General features: G+C 35.7%; 1 protein-coding gene across 1 annotated transcript in view; it reads right to left on the bottom strand.

The window, feature by feature from the left end:
• Positions 1 to 16996, bottom strand: part of SEMA3E (semaphorin 3E) — a 128263-nt gene that overhangs the window by 23122 nt on the left and 88145 nt on the right. The window contains exons 5-7 of the mRNA XM_052681029.1: positions 11436 to 11529; positions 3120 to 3239; positions 940 to 1082 (exon numbers count right to left, since the gene is read on the bottom strand). Coding sequence (XP_052536989.1) covers positions 940 to 1082; positions 3120 to 3239; positions 11436 to 11529 — 357 coding nt within the window. The remainder of the gene's footprint in view (positions 1 to 939; positions 1083 to 3119; positions 3240 to 11435; positions 11530 to 16996) is intronic.

Consider the following 16996-nt stretch of genomic DNA (forward strand, 5'->3'; position numbering starts at 1 on the left):
CCTTTTTATGCACATTCCTCCTTATAGGATGTTGAGCGGAAGAGGAATTATATATTAAATAAAAGCAATTAGCTATTATTTAGGAAACAGTCTATAGATGCATCAGGAAGATATTTGAAATTTACAGAATCCCAGAATGACAGAACCATGAATTTGGCAGGAACTTTTGGATATTTTTTAGTCCAACTAGCCTGCTAAATTGAGTCTTCTACAGAAAGTCACTCAGGGTCATAATCAGATGGATTTTGAATATCTCCAAGGACAGACACTCCACAACCTCTCTGTGCAACTATTCTAATACAAGAAAAAAGTGATTTCTTATGGTCAGATATATAGATATATAGATGTTTCAGTCAGTGCCCATTGCCTCTTGTCCTGTACTGGCTACAAAAGGATATCTGGTTGGATAGCTGTCAACCCTGCATAAATGCAATTGAGTCAAGTCTGCTTCATGCTGGCAGAGTAGAAAAGTGAGAGGAAGCATCAGAGAGAACTTGTGGCTGGGCTGGTCCTGTCAACAGAAGTATGAGGGGACATCAGTTAATGTCAGCTGTGAGAGATACAGAAGGACCTGCTGACAGTGTTAGGAACAATGGAGCCTTGGTTTGAATTGAGAATCTATGACGGTAAATGAGTCCTGTGGTGAACTGTTCTTACTGCTATCACATATCAACTCAAAGAGACATGGAATTGAATAATAGGGTCTCTGAACTTTATTTTCATCTCTAGAGGAGAATTTGTTTCAAGACTAAATTTTGGACTTTTTTTGAATTTTATAATATTTGAGGACACTGAGAAGCAAGGTTTTCAGTCAGGTCTATAATCTCCTGTACATTATCAGGTGCCATATTGCCTGGGAGAGAAGGAAAAAAGAAAGGAGAATACATTTTTTAATTTTTTTACCCCTATTCAGCTGGGGTATCAGAAAAAGGTTCTCACCACACACACACGTCCCACTCTGGTGTAAATGGCATGAGTGCTTGTCTCAGCCTCTAATGCTTTTTCAGTAAAGAAGAAATACACTTTGTTATCGTCGTGATCTTCATTGTCAGGAATCATGTATGAGCCAACAAACTTTGGTTCTTCGAAAGAAAACAAAATTAAATTCAGATAAAGTTCATTAAAACATTTTTTCTTTTTTTTTTTTAATTTTTTTTCAGTCCTTACAATCGACTGGTAGCAAAGAAAAAAAGAAATTGGAAGAGTCAGGAATATGTCAGTTGGAGAGTTACCTGAGTGAAACAGGGTGGTAAAAATAGGAAAAAATCAAATTATTTGTATGTTGACACCTATAGGACATGTGGAATACATTAAAGTAAAACTATTTTTATCACTCTGATTCACAAGTCAATATGTACGTATGTAAGAAAAAGATCTCTTTCCATTTTTTGTTCTCCAGGGTTTTTCTATTTGAGTTAGGCTAAAACCTGGCAATAGTATTCACATAACAATCTCTGGTTCCATACAAATCATGCACAGGAATGCTAACTTCGGAAAAACAGCCAATTTAAAGTTCAGCTAATAATTGTAATACAAACACATATCTTCATAGACAGAAGACACATTGTGTATTTTTTTGTCGTGAAATAAAATAAAAACCTTCTGAGATTTTCCTGCTTTCACATTTTGCTACAGAGTTGAAGCCTAAATACTAACTTTGGTGTGTGCTCCATAACTTTTAACCCCGCATCATGGTAAGCTATGAATGATTTAAAGTCACAGAATCGTTGCACATTTTTTACTAACTCTTTAAATGAGAATGTAATACTACATGTTAATTACACAGATGTAGTTCATGTAATTAGTACTATTTCTTAAGAAGCAGTTGGTAATGTAAATATTTTCTAAGTTCTTGTTCCTTACAAAAAATAGCCACTGTTTTAAGATATGGCTAGAGAATTTTTGCTTGCTAATTTTCTCACGTTTTCCAATATACATTTAAATACGTTACAGATTTAAATGTCAAATATGGTGTAAATTAAAAACAAAGTCTGAGGCACAACACAGAGAATTCTATACTTAAAGGAATTGCAGCTTCCAGAGAGAAGAGCAACTTTACTTCCATATTGAAACATTTATGTTGTTGTTACTACATGTATAGCTGATCTTAACACTGAGTTCAGCAAGGATCTAAGTATTGAGCTTACAGTGGATATCATAATATTCCAAACACGCTTTTATAAGATGAATTCAACTATGATTTCAAATTCATGCAGGAAAAAAATACATAAACTTTTCTCTCTCTTCTGGTTCCAGGGAAAACCTTCCTGATATTTGAGAGAAAAAATGTCCTTCCTAGCTATGTTTATTGAAAAGATGAACCACCAGATGAACCACCATAACATAAAATTATTGAATCTCCTTACCAAACGTTAGCTGCAGTTATGTCACTTTTAGGATGAGTTATTGCAAAATTTTTGGAGTGAGAAAAATCCAGAGTCTGGCTCTTAATTGCAAAGCAAGTTAAATTCTTTTGAATTCAATTTCATTCCATGTTGAAAAGCATGAAGTATTTTCTAAGTAAGTTCTCCAGCATAGGAATTTTCTCAATGATTTTTCTTGTGCAATAATTTTTTATTTTTCTTCTAAATAATCTGCCTTAATTTTTATTTCATTTGACTGTATGATCATTGCATTTTTATTATTTTATGTTGTTGCATAACACCTCTTCAGCACAGAATGTGGTTTGAAGATTCAGTTATTTAATTGCAAGATAAAGAGGAAATGACCTCGTATTGAAAAAAGGAGCAGCATGTTCTAATTAAAATTCTAATCAATTAGAAATGTTTAAAATAGTATTTTAATCATATCTGGAGTCATGAAATAATATGGAACATCCAGAGTACACTTTTAAAAGTGAAAAATGGAGGATTTTGAAGTTTCAGTTCTTAAAGCTAATATGTAATCAGAATAAAGCTTTCAGTTTGTTAATTGTAGCAGAAGATTAATGAAAAATTTCATGGGAAAAAAAAAAAAAAAAAGATATTCTAAAAATATATATGTCCAATGAGATATAGCCATGCAAGGACAATATCATTTAAGTTTCTGGATAAATAGAATTTCTCTAGTCATGCAAAGCACTACTGGTTCCATGTTCCTTCTTCTCCTATTTTCCGTACCTTTCAACAGGCGCTCACTATCTGGTTCTGTTCGGAGTTGTGCCATACGATTCATGGTGCGAAAGACAGCAGCATCTCTTCCCCAGTAGTCACTGTAGAGACCAGTAAAAAGTTCACCACCTGTAGACCACATATAAAACAAATAAAAAACCAAGCAAACAAATTTGATAATTCTCTACTTTATAACGATATAATTTCCTTAAATACTGTGGACATTACATTATAAGCATGGCTCACTATTGTTTGCTCAAAAAGGGATGAGAAAGTGTCAGTAAGTTACATGCAATTTAAAGGTTTATAGTCATTGTTCCTATCAGCACTGTAGAGCTTACAGTTGAAACACTATGAGGTCAACAATTTTTAATTTTGTGACAAAAAGCAATGTCTTTGGAATAGATTTGCACAAAAAATGACAACCACATATAGAGCAATAACATCTGTAACATCAAGTGCCTAAACACAATTATCTCACTCTCAATTCAGTTTGTGCCTGGCCCTGAGATACCTACTCTTTATCAGAACCTAAGATTTCACCAGTGATGTGCCCCTGACCCACGGTTTGCTTCTGAGCACTTATAGATATGAACTTGTCTTGTTAATAAGGAGCAGAGTATTGCTTGGTCCCAGAACTAGATGTGGGGTTTATGAGTATTTTAGAGACGGAGTTTTCTCCCTGGTTGGAGAGATAAGAAACTGCACCTGCCAGTTTAGAGTTCATTTCTATAAAGAAGCACAAGTTTTATTAGGCTGAGATGCTTTCCCTTTAGACTGCTGGATCTGTTCTACTTTACCTGTGATAGCTACATCTGTCTGTATTTTGCTGGATGAAGTACTTAGGTGGTCAGAGGGCAAGGGAATGGATGGCTCTTAGAGGTCCCTTCCAACTCTAAGGATTCTATGATTCAATAATTCTGTGATTCTAAATAAGCCTATTTTTCTCTGGCCTAGCAGTGACTTGTTTTCGTATCTATGAGCTATTCACCAGAGTAGGGACAGGATCTGAGATCTGTACATCTGGTGGCAAATATTTGCTGGCAAAGTTATGGGAACAGAACAGGGACTGATTTTCAAAAGGGCATTTATGAATTACACAAGTGTAGTGAATTATTGTAAGATATATTGATTGCCAATAACTTTTGGAAATTTATATATCATTAGATATAAGCACTGAATACACATGCTCAGAAATCTGGCCTATCACTATCTGAGTCAGACATAACAATATTTTTTTTCTATTCATGGGTGTGATTCCCTATAAACTAATCAAGCAGTAAGAGTAATTTACTTCATATCTGTTTGGAATTAGAATATAAATTTCTTAGGCCTAAATTAAAAAGCTGAAAATGTTGGTCACTAGGTGGCATCCTTATGTAAGAAAACAACGCAGCAGGAATTACCCTGCACGAGAAGGAAATTAGTTATTGCCAGTTCTTGGCTTATCTGAGTGGAGATTTCAGTGGCGCAGTTTCCTACTCCTTAAGCAAAACAAACGACTCGTCATTTCAAATAAGATTTGCTGGCATTTGTAAACGATTGCAGCAAAAGCAAGAATGTTGCTTGTTGGTCTCCCTCAGTGTGTGAAATTTGTTTATTTTAAGAGATATATATGAATTTAATGGTATAATAACTCTAAATAATTATTCTGAACAGTTTAGAGTAGTTTGGCAGCTGGGACTGGTTCAGAGACCTCTGCTGAGCATAGTTTTCCCCTAGGCTTCGCTTTATGAAGAATGGATTCTATCTTGTAAAATACACGGTGGTAATTCAGTGTAAAATATTGCCAAGTGAAATTAAAAGTAAGTATAAATTATAGCACCAGTGGAACTAATGGAAAGCTTTACTTAAAAAAATGACAACAACAACAAAAACACAGAGGTGCTTAAACAGAAGGACACACCAGTATCTGAATAATGTTCCAAGCAAATGTTAGAATCCTAATTAATGGATTACATTCGTCATAAATTCCTCTCTAAGAATTCGACTATATAATTTTTGTTTTCTTCTTGTTCAGTTTTTTTGGTAAATTATGTTGATGTATAATAAAAATGAGCCTGTTGTCTTTTCAACACAGTAGGATAGTGGGGAAAGTGCATTCATGCAGGCTAGATAATTCTTCACATTTTGCTAGTGATCAGTACTAATTAGCAGTTATACAGATATTCAAAAGATCAGATGGGGAGGCTATTCACAGAATCACAGAATCGTAGGGGTTGGAAGGGACCTCCAGAGATCATCGAGTCCAACCTCCCTGTTGGGAAAGCAGGTTCCCTACAGCAGGTCGCACAGGTAGGCATCCAGGCAGGTCTTGAACATCTCCAGAGAAGGAGACTCCACCACCTCCCTGGGCAGCCTGTTCCAGTGCTCCGTCACCTCACTGTAAAGAAGTTCTTGCGCATATTTGTGCGGAACTTCCTATGCTGCAGTTTCCAGCCGTTTCCCCTTGTCCTGTCTCCACTCACCACTGAAAACAGTCCAGCCTCGCCATTCTGCCCCCCACACCTTAGATATTTATAGACCTGGATCAGGTCCCCTCTCAGTCTCCTTTTCTCAAGGCTGAACAGACCCAGATCACTCAGCCTTTCCTTATAGGAGAGATGCTCCAGGCCCTTCACCATCTTCGTGGCCCTCCGCTGGACTCTTTCCAAGAGATCCTTGTCTTTTTTGTACTGGGGTGCCCAGAACTGGACACAGTACTCCAGATGAGGTCTTACCAGGACAGAGTAGAGGAGGAGGATCACCTCCTTCGACCTGCTGGACACGCTCTTTTTAATGCACCCCAGTAAGCCATTGGCCTTTTTGGCCACAAGGGCACACTGCTGGCTCATGGCCAACCTGTCATCCACCAGGACACCCAGGTCCCTTTCCGCAGGGCTCCCCTCCAGCAGCTCATCCCCCAACCTGTACTGGTGCATGCAATTATTCCTCCCCAGATGCAAGACTCTACACTTGCTTTTGTTAAACCTCATCTGGTTTTTTTCTGCCCAGCTCTCCAGCCTGTCCAGATCTTGCTGAATATTCAATCTATTTGACATAGGTATAAAGTATCTGTATACATAATTATCTGCTGGTATGTCACCCCACCTTATACTGGGCAAGTTATCACTGATTTTACCTTTGAGATTCCAGGAGAAATAAACTGAAATCTTGGATGGATTTTGTTCCACAGAAGATAATTTACAGATACAGACATTAAATCTGATTTTTTATAATGAAGTATTTCTAAGTTAAACATAAGTAACAAGAGTGAACAGAAGGCCTAGAGAGAGAGATGAACAATGTGGCACAAGTGTATTAAGCATAATTCTGAGATCTCTCACACTTTTGACATTAAGCGGATCTTCTCTTTTTCTGTTCAATAAGCTCTCTGCCCATGACTTTTAAGTGAATGCTGTGAATCTTGAACAGGTAGGTTTTTAAAAGTGCTGATTATTTCTAGTTTTAGAGACAAGTTGAGGTTGTGTTTTGAAAAATCTTAGCACTATTTCTATTTTTTTCTCCTCTGTTGGTACTACATATCAGCTCACATCTATCTTAGTTGCAAAGTTTATAGTGCTGCAGATCACTGTTAAGCCAGTGTCTTCCAGGAAAAATCAACTGCAAATTGAATGATTTCACAGACCATCACCATTCTTCCTCTTTTCCAGAAAAATTATAGCATCAGTGAGGAATTACGTGTACACATACTTGACAAATTAATGGCTACAGTTAAGTTTAACGCATTCTGGTTATACCTGAGGAAACAAGAATTAAGACTTTCATTTTTTGCCTTATTTAAACAAATAAAAATCTCATATCTCTCAAAACCAAACTGAAAATCACACATATACACACAAAAATAGTTTTAGCTCAAGTGATATAGTAGCAGTATCGTGTCCAGATGTGGAGTCCTCAGTACAGGAGAGAAATGGACCTGTTGAAGCATGCCCAGAGGAGGGCCACAATAATCCAAGGGATGGAACACCTCTCCTACAAGGACAGGCTGAGAGAGATAGGGATTAGATGGGATCTAGCTGTGCCTTAAAGGTCCCTAGGGACAGGGCATCCACCACATCTCTGGACAACCTGTTCCAGTGCCTCACCATCCTTACTGTAAAAGATTTTTTCCTTACATCCAACCTAAATCTACTCTGTTTGAGCTTGAAGCCATTTCCACTTATTCTGTCATCACAGACCTTGCTAAAGAGTCTGTCCCCTTCTTTCTCTAGCTCCCCTTCAGATACTGAAAATCCTCTCTCGGGTCACTTCACAGCCTTTTCTCACAGCTCTGCTCTCTCAGCCTGTACTCGTAGGAGAGGTGTTCTATTCCATGGATCATTTTTGTGGCCCTCCTCTTTACGTGTTTCAAAGGGTCCATGTCTCTCCTGTATTGAGGACTCCCAATCCAGACACAGTACCCAGGTGAGGCCTCACCAGCACAGAGCAGAGGGGCAGGATCACCTTCCTCACCGTGCTGGACATGTTTCTTCTGATGCAGCCCAGGATATGGTTGGCTTTCTGAGCTGCCAGGCTCAAATACAGCTGGCTCATTTACAGCTTCCTATCCACCAGTATCCCCCATTTTTGTTTTTGTTTTTTTAGCAGAGCTGCGCTTAACCCTTTCTTCCCCCAGCTTATATTCCTAAAGGGGGTTTCTTCTGCCCAAGCTGGTCTAGGTCAGTGAATTCAAGGTATATGTGCAATCATAAAAAAATATAATTATTTAAAGATGCATCAAATTAATACACAGGACACATATATATATATATATATATACATATACACGTAAAGCATTAAGAGTCGTATCTCTTTTCACTGGTTTTAGGTCTACTTATATTTACCTGTTTTTAATCCACATAAAATGGCTTTTGTAACATGCGAATTTAAAGAGTATACAAGGCCAAGAGTCTGATTTTGTTCTTGTGTCTGTTAACTGCACTATCTATATAAGGAATAAAGCTACTTCGATCTGAAAATATTATGGATTAAGTACTTTTTTATTTTATTCTCACTGTAATGTCCATACTACATCCTATACAGGGATATGTCCATACTACATCCATCTCATCTAGGGCTCCTATTACTAACAAGACATTAAGCTGCCCTAGGACTGCAAACAACAGAAACTATCAGAATGGATTTCCTGGATGGAAGGTTTATCATCACTTACTTGTGAAAAATTTGAGGTAGAAAAATATAGGCATAAGCTAATTTCTCAGCTTTCAAGAGGTAGTGTGATCTAAGTTAATCAGTGTGTGTGATCAGATATCAAACAGAGTTATGGCTATTGAAAACAGATGGTAGAGTTCACTACAAATAATTTTATTTTCTTTTTAATATGTAGTTTACCTAAATGTGCACCTATCTAACATCTGTTTTGTTTCCTGATGGTGACAATAAATTGCTAAAAGTTAATTGTTCATAAATTGGGAAATTCATTACAAGCTACTTTACGATAGGGTCAGATGACACATAATAAAGCTTAAAGGAACGTGGATATAGTTTTGAAGTCATGAACTACTGTTTACTTGAAGTGAGGATTTTAACTGAAGTGTTGAGATGGATAAATGAAGAGACACAGCACAATATAGTCTCTTTGCTAATAAGTTAATTTAGCTAAATCTGTTTCTAATAAGGGATGGTGCAAATGATCTTTAAAGCTGAAGAACTTTCAAACTTTCATCAGAAGTAGATAAAGTTTCTTTGTTAGCTTAATCCTCACTGTTAATCAGTAGCTACACAGGTATAAATTGCTGTGTCAATGCAAGTTAGAGCTGTTTCTTACAGAGGTTGAAATAGGTTTTGGATTGTTTTTATGAAGAAAGAGAAGCTGGAATATGAAAGACTTTGGTATAAGTTTTGCTTAATTTTTTTTCAGGGACTTGCACGCAACTGAGCCTGAATGGAAGAGTGAAGGCATCTTTGAAAACAACCTCCAAAGAAAAATTATTTCATATCAACTAAATGTTTTCATGTCCAAGAAAACTGGAGGGTATGAAAAAGAAGGGAATATCCAAGTGTTGGATGGAGGACTGGAAGACCAGTCCTGAGGAGTGCATGGTGCAGTTGACATGGGGTCACAGCCACCATCAGCTGGTACAAGAATTGGGATGAAAGAAGGAGCATCCCTTTCGGTAGAGTGCATTTGGCATTAGAAACATCAGTCTAAGTTTTCAAAAATCAATTAAAAGATTCTTTAATATTAAACATGTTTGCATTTCTATCTTTGACCATTTTCAAATGGATATGTACAGAGGTAAAGGATATACAGTCTGTAATTTAAGAAGCAGCGTTAATTCTATTTATTCTGTAAGCTATATGTTTCTAGTTATTAGAATACAATAGGATACATGGAAATAACTTCTTTAGGATGTTTTTCTTAACTGTTGGGAATATCTAATTCCAACAGAATTATAAGTGTAATAAACATGTCAAAGAATGTTGCTTTGTTTTTAAAACACTCTATAATTACTTGAAATAAAATAATTTCCATTGGATCAAGGAAGTCTCTAAATAGTTTTCTCAGGTCCTATTAGTCTTTGTGAAGTGGTAAAAGTTTGTCTGTTTTTTGGATATGTATCACTGATGTGATAAAAATATATTATTTTCCCATGTTAAACTTGCATATTACAGAACACTTTGTGAGACTGATCTTCTAAGTCTTTGACTAGATGTTCAAAACAGATCACCGTTTACAAAAGAAAGGCTTTTTTCATGAATTACTCTTTCAGATAAAACCATGAAGATCCGTAAGACCTCCCATAATCCAGGCACAGTAATGAATAGACCAGAAGCACAACAACTAATCACTAGTCTTGAAATGCTCAGTGGGACAATCTGGCTTCCATTTGAGCAAATAAAATTCACATTGATCTCACAGTAGGAACATGGTCAGGTTAATTTATTTACTTAGTTATGTCTCAGTTAAGATTGAGAAGGACTTCCAAGTTCATGAGGTTTCAGGCCTACAGCAAATTCCATGGGATAAGCCCTTGTACTCAGGCTGAGCTAAGACTGGAATCTGTTAAAAACTATAGAAACAATTTGGAAATAAGAGTGGAGAAAGGCATAACAATTGTACGTAATGGATTTTGGAAGGTCAGATAAAATACAATCTAATTTTTCCCTGATTCTTTCACGACTTCCTAAACCAACAACCCAAGAATTTGAGCTGTAATGTTTGATAATGGGAATGAACAATATTTTGATGAATTGCAGCAATCTGAGAGATTTGGTAAATATTCTAATTTGTTGTTTTAAACGAAAAAATAAACCTAGCTTAGAAAAATATGTGTTTGTCACTCATGACCAGTACCTCCTCAGCACCATGGGTGATTTGTAACAATTCAGTTAATGATTAAAAACTTTAGCTGTCTAAAGTTCCAACTCTTATATTTTAAATGAAATATAAAAATCAGTCCCTCCCTTTTTGTAATCTTGAAAAACTTAAAATTTATTTGATCCTTAGCCTCTCTTTTCTAGCTCTTTCTTTCAATTACTATTCTTTTTGAATGCTCAGTTTTCATTTTATTTGTATTTCCTGAAAATATAAAGCCACTGTGTTACTCTCTAAGTGTATCAAAATTCCACCTTTTACCTGCTGTTCCAGTGTGTTTTTAGCCAATGTACTATAATATTGCCATGTTTGCTTCATCTCACAAAATGTTCTCAGGAACAAATTACAAAGGGAAAAAAAAAAACCACATGGTTTACTGAACTACAACTTCAAAGTTCACAGCCCTACAGTGATAAACTTTCCAGCAAAGCAATGAGGAACACTAGCTCAGCACAGATATCTGCCACAGCAGGAAATACACTGAATTCTGTTGTTATAATTGTTGATTATATGATCAATAGAAAATCACTTGTTTTCTTAGAAGACAGCACAGACAAAAATTGTTTCAAATTCAAAAATGCTATACATTATATAAACAATAAGTGTCTTTTAAAAAATAAATAAATAAATAAATAAAATTAACATTTACAAGATTATTCAGATTACATCCCAAAAGGTGAAAATCAGTAAGCTTTGCATATTTATCTCAGTGATGTATAAGGCTAAGCTAAGCATATTGCTTTGCTTTGAAATAAAGTAGGAAATTATTTCCAAAATTATACAATTACTTTTTCAACATCACACACGCCATTTAACCTCTACTAACTCCACTGAAACATTCTTGCTGGAATGAATGCTGCCTCATATGTAACACAGCAGCACTGTGAGGATTAAGTGTGACGTGGAAAGCAGTGAAAGACTGACAACACTTTGGCATGCTGAAGAAAGATATTCAAAACGATAGATTGACATGACCATGAAGCTTGTGACATAAAGATCATTACCAATTAAGATGGAAGTGAAGGAAGAAGTAGGGTCAAAAGGGCACCTGCCTCGTCCTCTCTCAAATTTTTGCGATTCCAGTTGAAACAGATGATCCTTTAAAAAAAAAAAAAAATCATAGAAAACAGTGTAAGCCCTACAGGCAAATAAAAAAGTCCTCAGAGACCAACTTTAACTTTCTTATATCTATGTTCTGAATTGAATTCATTAGGGAGAAAATGCAATTACTGTTGTTCACTGATATACTCATAAAAATTATCCGAGTTTCTACAAATCACTGCTGTGTGTGCACTGTCCCAAATGAATCGTTTAAATATGCAGTAAAACTGTACTTCTTTCATGCCTATGGGAGCTGAATATTTCTCTGTCTTTCCCCCAGATTACCTACACTTCAGATAGGAATCTAGCCATGGAATGTATTTTCCCACTTTAAACATTTTTTCCAATGGTTGTTAAAATATATCATGCTGTGTTATCTTCTGTTCTTAGCTTTTACATGTTTACCTATCTTCTTCCTAAAAGTATGCTTAGAAATGTTATAGTTTACATAGCAGATGCAACTTCTGCAGAATATAGGCATGAGAAAAACATAGGCAGTTTTGTTAAATTTTGTTTATAAGTCATTACAGGCAGATAAATAATTTGCAATTCAGATTTTCATTTGGATTGCTGCTTTTCTCTCACCTTTTATAAAAGAACCCAACAAATATTGTCTGAATAAATTATCAAGTGAGAGTACTTTTCAAAAGATTTATATATTAGCCCCCCCCCCCCCCCAAAAAAAAAAAAAAAAAAAAACAAGACAGAAAACACAATCCATATAACAAAATTCAGTGATTTGTGAAGAATAAAAGGGGAAATAGAAAGAAGGCTCACCTACGAAGTCTCCATAAGCTACACAGACATAGAATCATAGAATTGCTCAAGTTGGAAAAGACATTACCGATCACCAAGTCCAGCTACAACCTAACCATACTACCCTAATTCTAATGACCCTCCTCTAAATCATGTCCTTGAGCTCCATATCCAAACAGTTTTGAAACAGATCCAGGGAAGGTGACTCAACTACCTCAGTGGGGAGCCTATTCCAGTGCTTGACCAACTTTTCTGTAAAGTTTTTCCTGATATCACTCTCCCCCCTCACCCCGCACGTCCTGCGCTACTTGAGGGCATTTCCCCTTATCCTGCCACTTGTCACCAATGGGAAAAGACCAACCCCACTCTCACTGTAAGCACCTTTCAGGAACTGGAAGAGAGCAATAAGATCTCCCCTCAGACTCCTTTTCCCCAGACTGAACAACCTTGGTTCCTTTAGTTACTCCTCATAGGGCATATTCTCCAAGCCCTTCACAAGCCTTGTTGCCCTTCTTTGGATCTGCTCCAGCACCTCAATGTCCTTTCTGAATTGAGGTGCCCAAAACTGAACACAGTACTCAAGGTGAGGCCTCACCAATGCCAAATACATGGGAAGATGACTTCCCTAGTCCTGCTCACCACTCCATTCCTGATACAAGCCAGGATGCCACTGACTTTCTTGGCCACGTGGGCACTCTGCTAGCTCATATTCAATTGACTATCTATCAGTACACCAACATCAACTTTGTGACTGAGAAACTGCAGTAGTCTAGCAGTTTCAGTTTGATGTAAGAGTTTTATTCAAAAGACTAATGAAATACAGAATTTTATCAAAATATTAGATACATTCAATCTATGTATTCAGCTAACTATTCTCAAATTCATGTTATTCATATACTTTAGCAAATGTTTTGTAAGGATGTTTTGTAAGGCATAAAATTATTTCTGACAGTGCTCCCAGATCCCCTAGAATTGAGAGGTGAATGTGCCTGGACCTCTTCCTTACAGCAGACATGCCAAAACAGGTCCAGGAGGCTATTTTATGATAAAAGTCATGTTTTATTAGATTGCAAATTAAGTTGCTCAGTGTATCCCAAGGAAATATCTCAGTATATCTCAGTACAAGTACACTGGAGAAAACAGAAATAAACAGAAGTTATAAGCAATTTCTTTCCTTTTCTGCTGTGTCCTGATGGCCCTTGCATAGTTATTTATATGTCCTTTTAGTCCTTATTTCCAGTAGCCAGAAATATGTACTTTTGGGAGGTACTGAAACCTGAGTATGTCTACTCTTTCTAATTTCTTGTACTTCTCTCCATCTAGACCATTCTCTTCTGTCCACCCATCCCACCGTACATCCTAGAAATCTCTTCCTCTCAGCACCTTCAGGTGCAATTGCCCACAGAGTAAAACTAATACTACTTTCTGATTAAGCACTCCACTCATGGCAGCTATGCTCTCCTGAAACCCTCCTGAAAGAAACATACAATATGCACAGTGAGCAAAGATGCAGAAAGAGTGATATTGCAAATGATAAAAAGCTGTTAAGATGGCTAGGACTAAAAAAAAAAAAAAAAAATTATATATACAGGGCAAGTTGTAGAAAATTTGGCCTCCACACATTGATGATTAATGGAATATCTGAACACATTTCATCTAAAGGAATATATTCTTGATTTTTCACAAGCCCCTTCCCTTTAAAGCACTTCTTTGTTTACTTCTTAGATTACAAATGAGCCAAGCTGTTGTATCTATCTTTCATTCCCATCTATCTAAACATTAAGTGGCATTTTTTTCCCTGGGACTTCTGGTGAAAAAGAAAGAATTCCATTAGTTGGATAGAAATGAGATGCAACCCAGAATACTGGAAAGTAAACCTGTTTCATATCTACTTGAAGTGAAAAAGCCACCCCCAAGATAAAGACAATAAGAAACCACCCTCAAAGTAATGAGTCCTAAAGCCCATGAATTAACCAGGCACTCTCAATCTCACCTTCTCAGAAGCTCCTGTGTTAGCCAAATCCTGGCACATTACCTACAGTAGGGCCTGATGTTGTAGCTGATGTAGCAGAAAATGAAGTAGTATTTTTTTCAGTATATAATTCTGAGTAGATACTAGTGTTGCAAGAATATTATTTTTTGCTGTATCAGCTACAATTGCACAGTAAGCATTCCCATTCTGCATTTAGACAAATGTCAAACAGTGAAGAAATATTTCTGTGTGTGTGGAAATCTCAACCTCATTCCAAAATTTTCAAACATCGCATATCAGTTATTTCTTTAAATCTAAATAGTGTAATATTTTGGGTCAACAGTAGAAAAAGAATAGCAAGGAGAAAGTAGGGATAGAAAAAAAAACCTTCTGAAAATACAAAAATGGACCAGGAAGTCATACTTGTAGTAAAATACTATGTAAAGTAAATGTTCTAAGAAGTTTTGAGTGTGTGATGCTATTTATTCTCCAATCACATATAATAAAACTGTGAAAAAACTTACCTTCTGGAACCTTGACTAAAGTAATTGTTAATGAATTTTGTCAATAAAAAAAAAAGATATTTCTAGATTGCAAGATGTAGAAGTAAGGGGTGGGGGGGCGAAAAACAGTTTCAAATTAAAAAAGTTTTGTAGACTTAATGCTTTTCATTATTTTTTTTCCCATCGAAAAAAAAAAAAAAGAAAAAAAAGAAAGAAAAAGAAAAATGGAATAACCAATCAAAGGAAAAATGAAAAATATTGTAGCCGATTAAAGCAAAACATGCTCAAGTATCAAATATTATCAAGTGATCAAATATGGAAACAAAAATACTGGCAAAAGTTGTGTTATCTATATTTATACTTTAAGGTTTATATTTCTTCCTTTATAGAGAACGATAAGATAAATTCCTTGTTGAAGGGCAATAGATGATCTCACCTTATTATTATAAACTATATTTCCTATTCAGATCTCCCTACGTTAAAACTCCAGTGATTCTCAGACCAGGGAATCTTGGCCCAGTGTGGGAGTCATTCAGAAGACGTGGAAGGATTGTTAGTAACTGTACACCAAAGTTCTGTATGTCAATAAAAAGCTGCTAAGTGTAGCTAACCATTCCCCTGAGAATCAGAACGAAATCAGTGGTGAAGACAAAGATGTTTCTTTTAACATTTATAACATTTATGTATCTAATGCAGTCAACTTTATAAGCACGGAATGAAAACATTAGACAGTAAGCATGGTGTCCTTTTACTATCTATATTTTAATATGTGGAATTTCTGAATGAGGATTGTAGCTTAAATATATAAAGCCTTGCCAGCAGTGAAAGTAGTTGAAAATCTGGATTTCAACTTAACTTGAAGAAGTTTCTAAGTGGATCTCATCTGTCTCAGTACAGGATGCACATCTCATAAAAGCTTGCAGATGCATGAAACTATTTGAAAAGTCATTGTTAAATGTAATTGGTGACTCCTCCAAGAGACATTTTCCACCTTCATCATTTAGAACAGCATACCAAATATTCCATGGTTGCAGTAAATTATCCCCATCACTGGAACAAGTAACTGAAGATCAGGTGTTAAATGTGTCAGCTTCCACAGAACGCCAATTTAAGTGAAATAAGCGTTACACATTAATAATCAGCTTTGAAGGCTAATGCCATAATTCTAAATCTCTTTGCTGTTTGTGACATGGCAGTCCTTTTAGAAATGTCACAAGAAAACTAACAGTTTCATCAAAGATTACCCAACACAGCAATCCAACTTTGGCAATTTATTTTATGGGTACTTATCAGTAGTTAAAATTAATGCAAACAAACAAACAAAAACCCACAAAAAAAAAACAACAAACAAACAAAAAAAACAAGCCTATGTGGCAGTGGAGGTGAAATTACAAATTTCTACATCTAGTTTGGCAAAAATGGTGCACTGGTTTGATTCATGATAACTTTGACCCAGAAAACATTATACACTTTCAAGTATTATTAAAATAATCATGTCATTTAAAAAGAAATAGCAGATATTTCCAAGGGCATCAAGCATTTCACCATTATCTTGACATGAATTGATAATTTTAGACAATGAAGAAGAATGTAGGTCATAAATAATAAAGAAAGAAAAGGTCAATCAGAGCCATTAAAATTTAAATAGAGCATTTAACTTTTGTTGCAGAAAATTGCTTTCTCTCATGCCAAGTATGGCTTTGCTCTGGTTCAAGAAGGCATTTATGCATGTGATTAATTTAAAACATATGCTTACTTCCATTCCTTTCAGCAAAGCACCTAAGCCTATTCTCAGCTTTAATGCTAAGTCTGTATCTTTTAAATAAATCAGGGGCTTAAAAGTATAGAGGATTTGATTGGGATTTCCTATGATATTATTTTTATTAGAAAAAATAATATGATTTTCTGTAAGTGGATTTTTTTCCACTCTTAATTGTTAGTGTTTTCCAGGTAACAAATAAAGTAAAATATATCACAGTGACATTTTAAAAGGAATTTAAAATTGTTTCACAATCTTTCGTTACAATCTTAGCTGTATATTTTCTAGGAGACCTATGCCTTTTGGCTTATTTTATTTATTATTAAATAAGTTCATGCTGTTTATACTGTAGAATGGTAAATCATACTTAGAATATTTTGATATGGCGGATTTTTTTTGTGAATGTAGTGAATGTAGTTCTTAACACTGTCTATTCTACTTCCTATTATTGTAAGTCACTGGACAAAATTCATT

The sequence above is a fragment of the Tympanuchus pallidicinctus genome, unplaced genomic scaffold (genome assembly GCF_026119805.1).
Source record: "Tympanuchus pallidicinctus isolate F22 unplaced genomic scaffold, pur_lepc_1.0 scaffold19, whole genome shotgun sequence".
NCBI classification, from domain to species: Eukaryota; Metazoa; Chordata; class Aves; order Galliformes; family Phasianidae; genus Tympanuchus; species Tympanuchus pallidicinctus.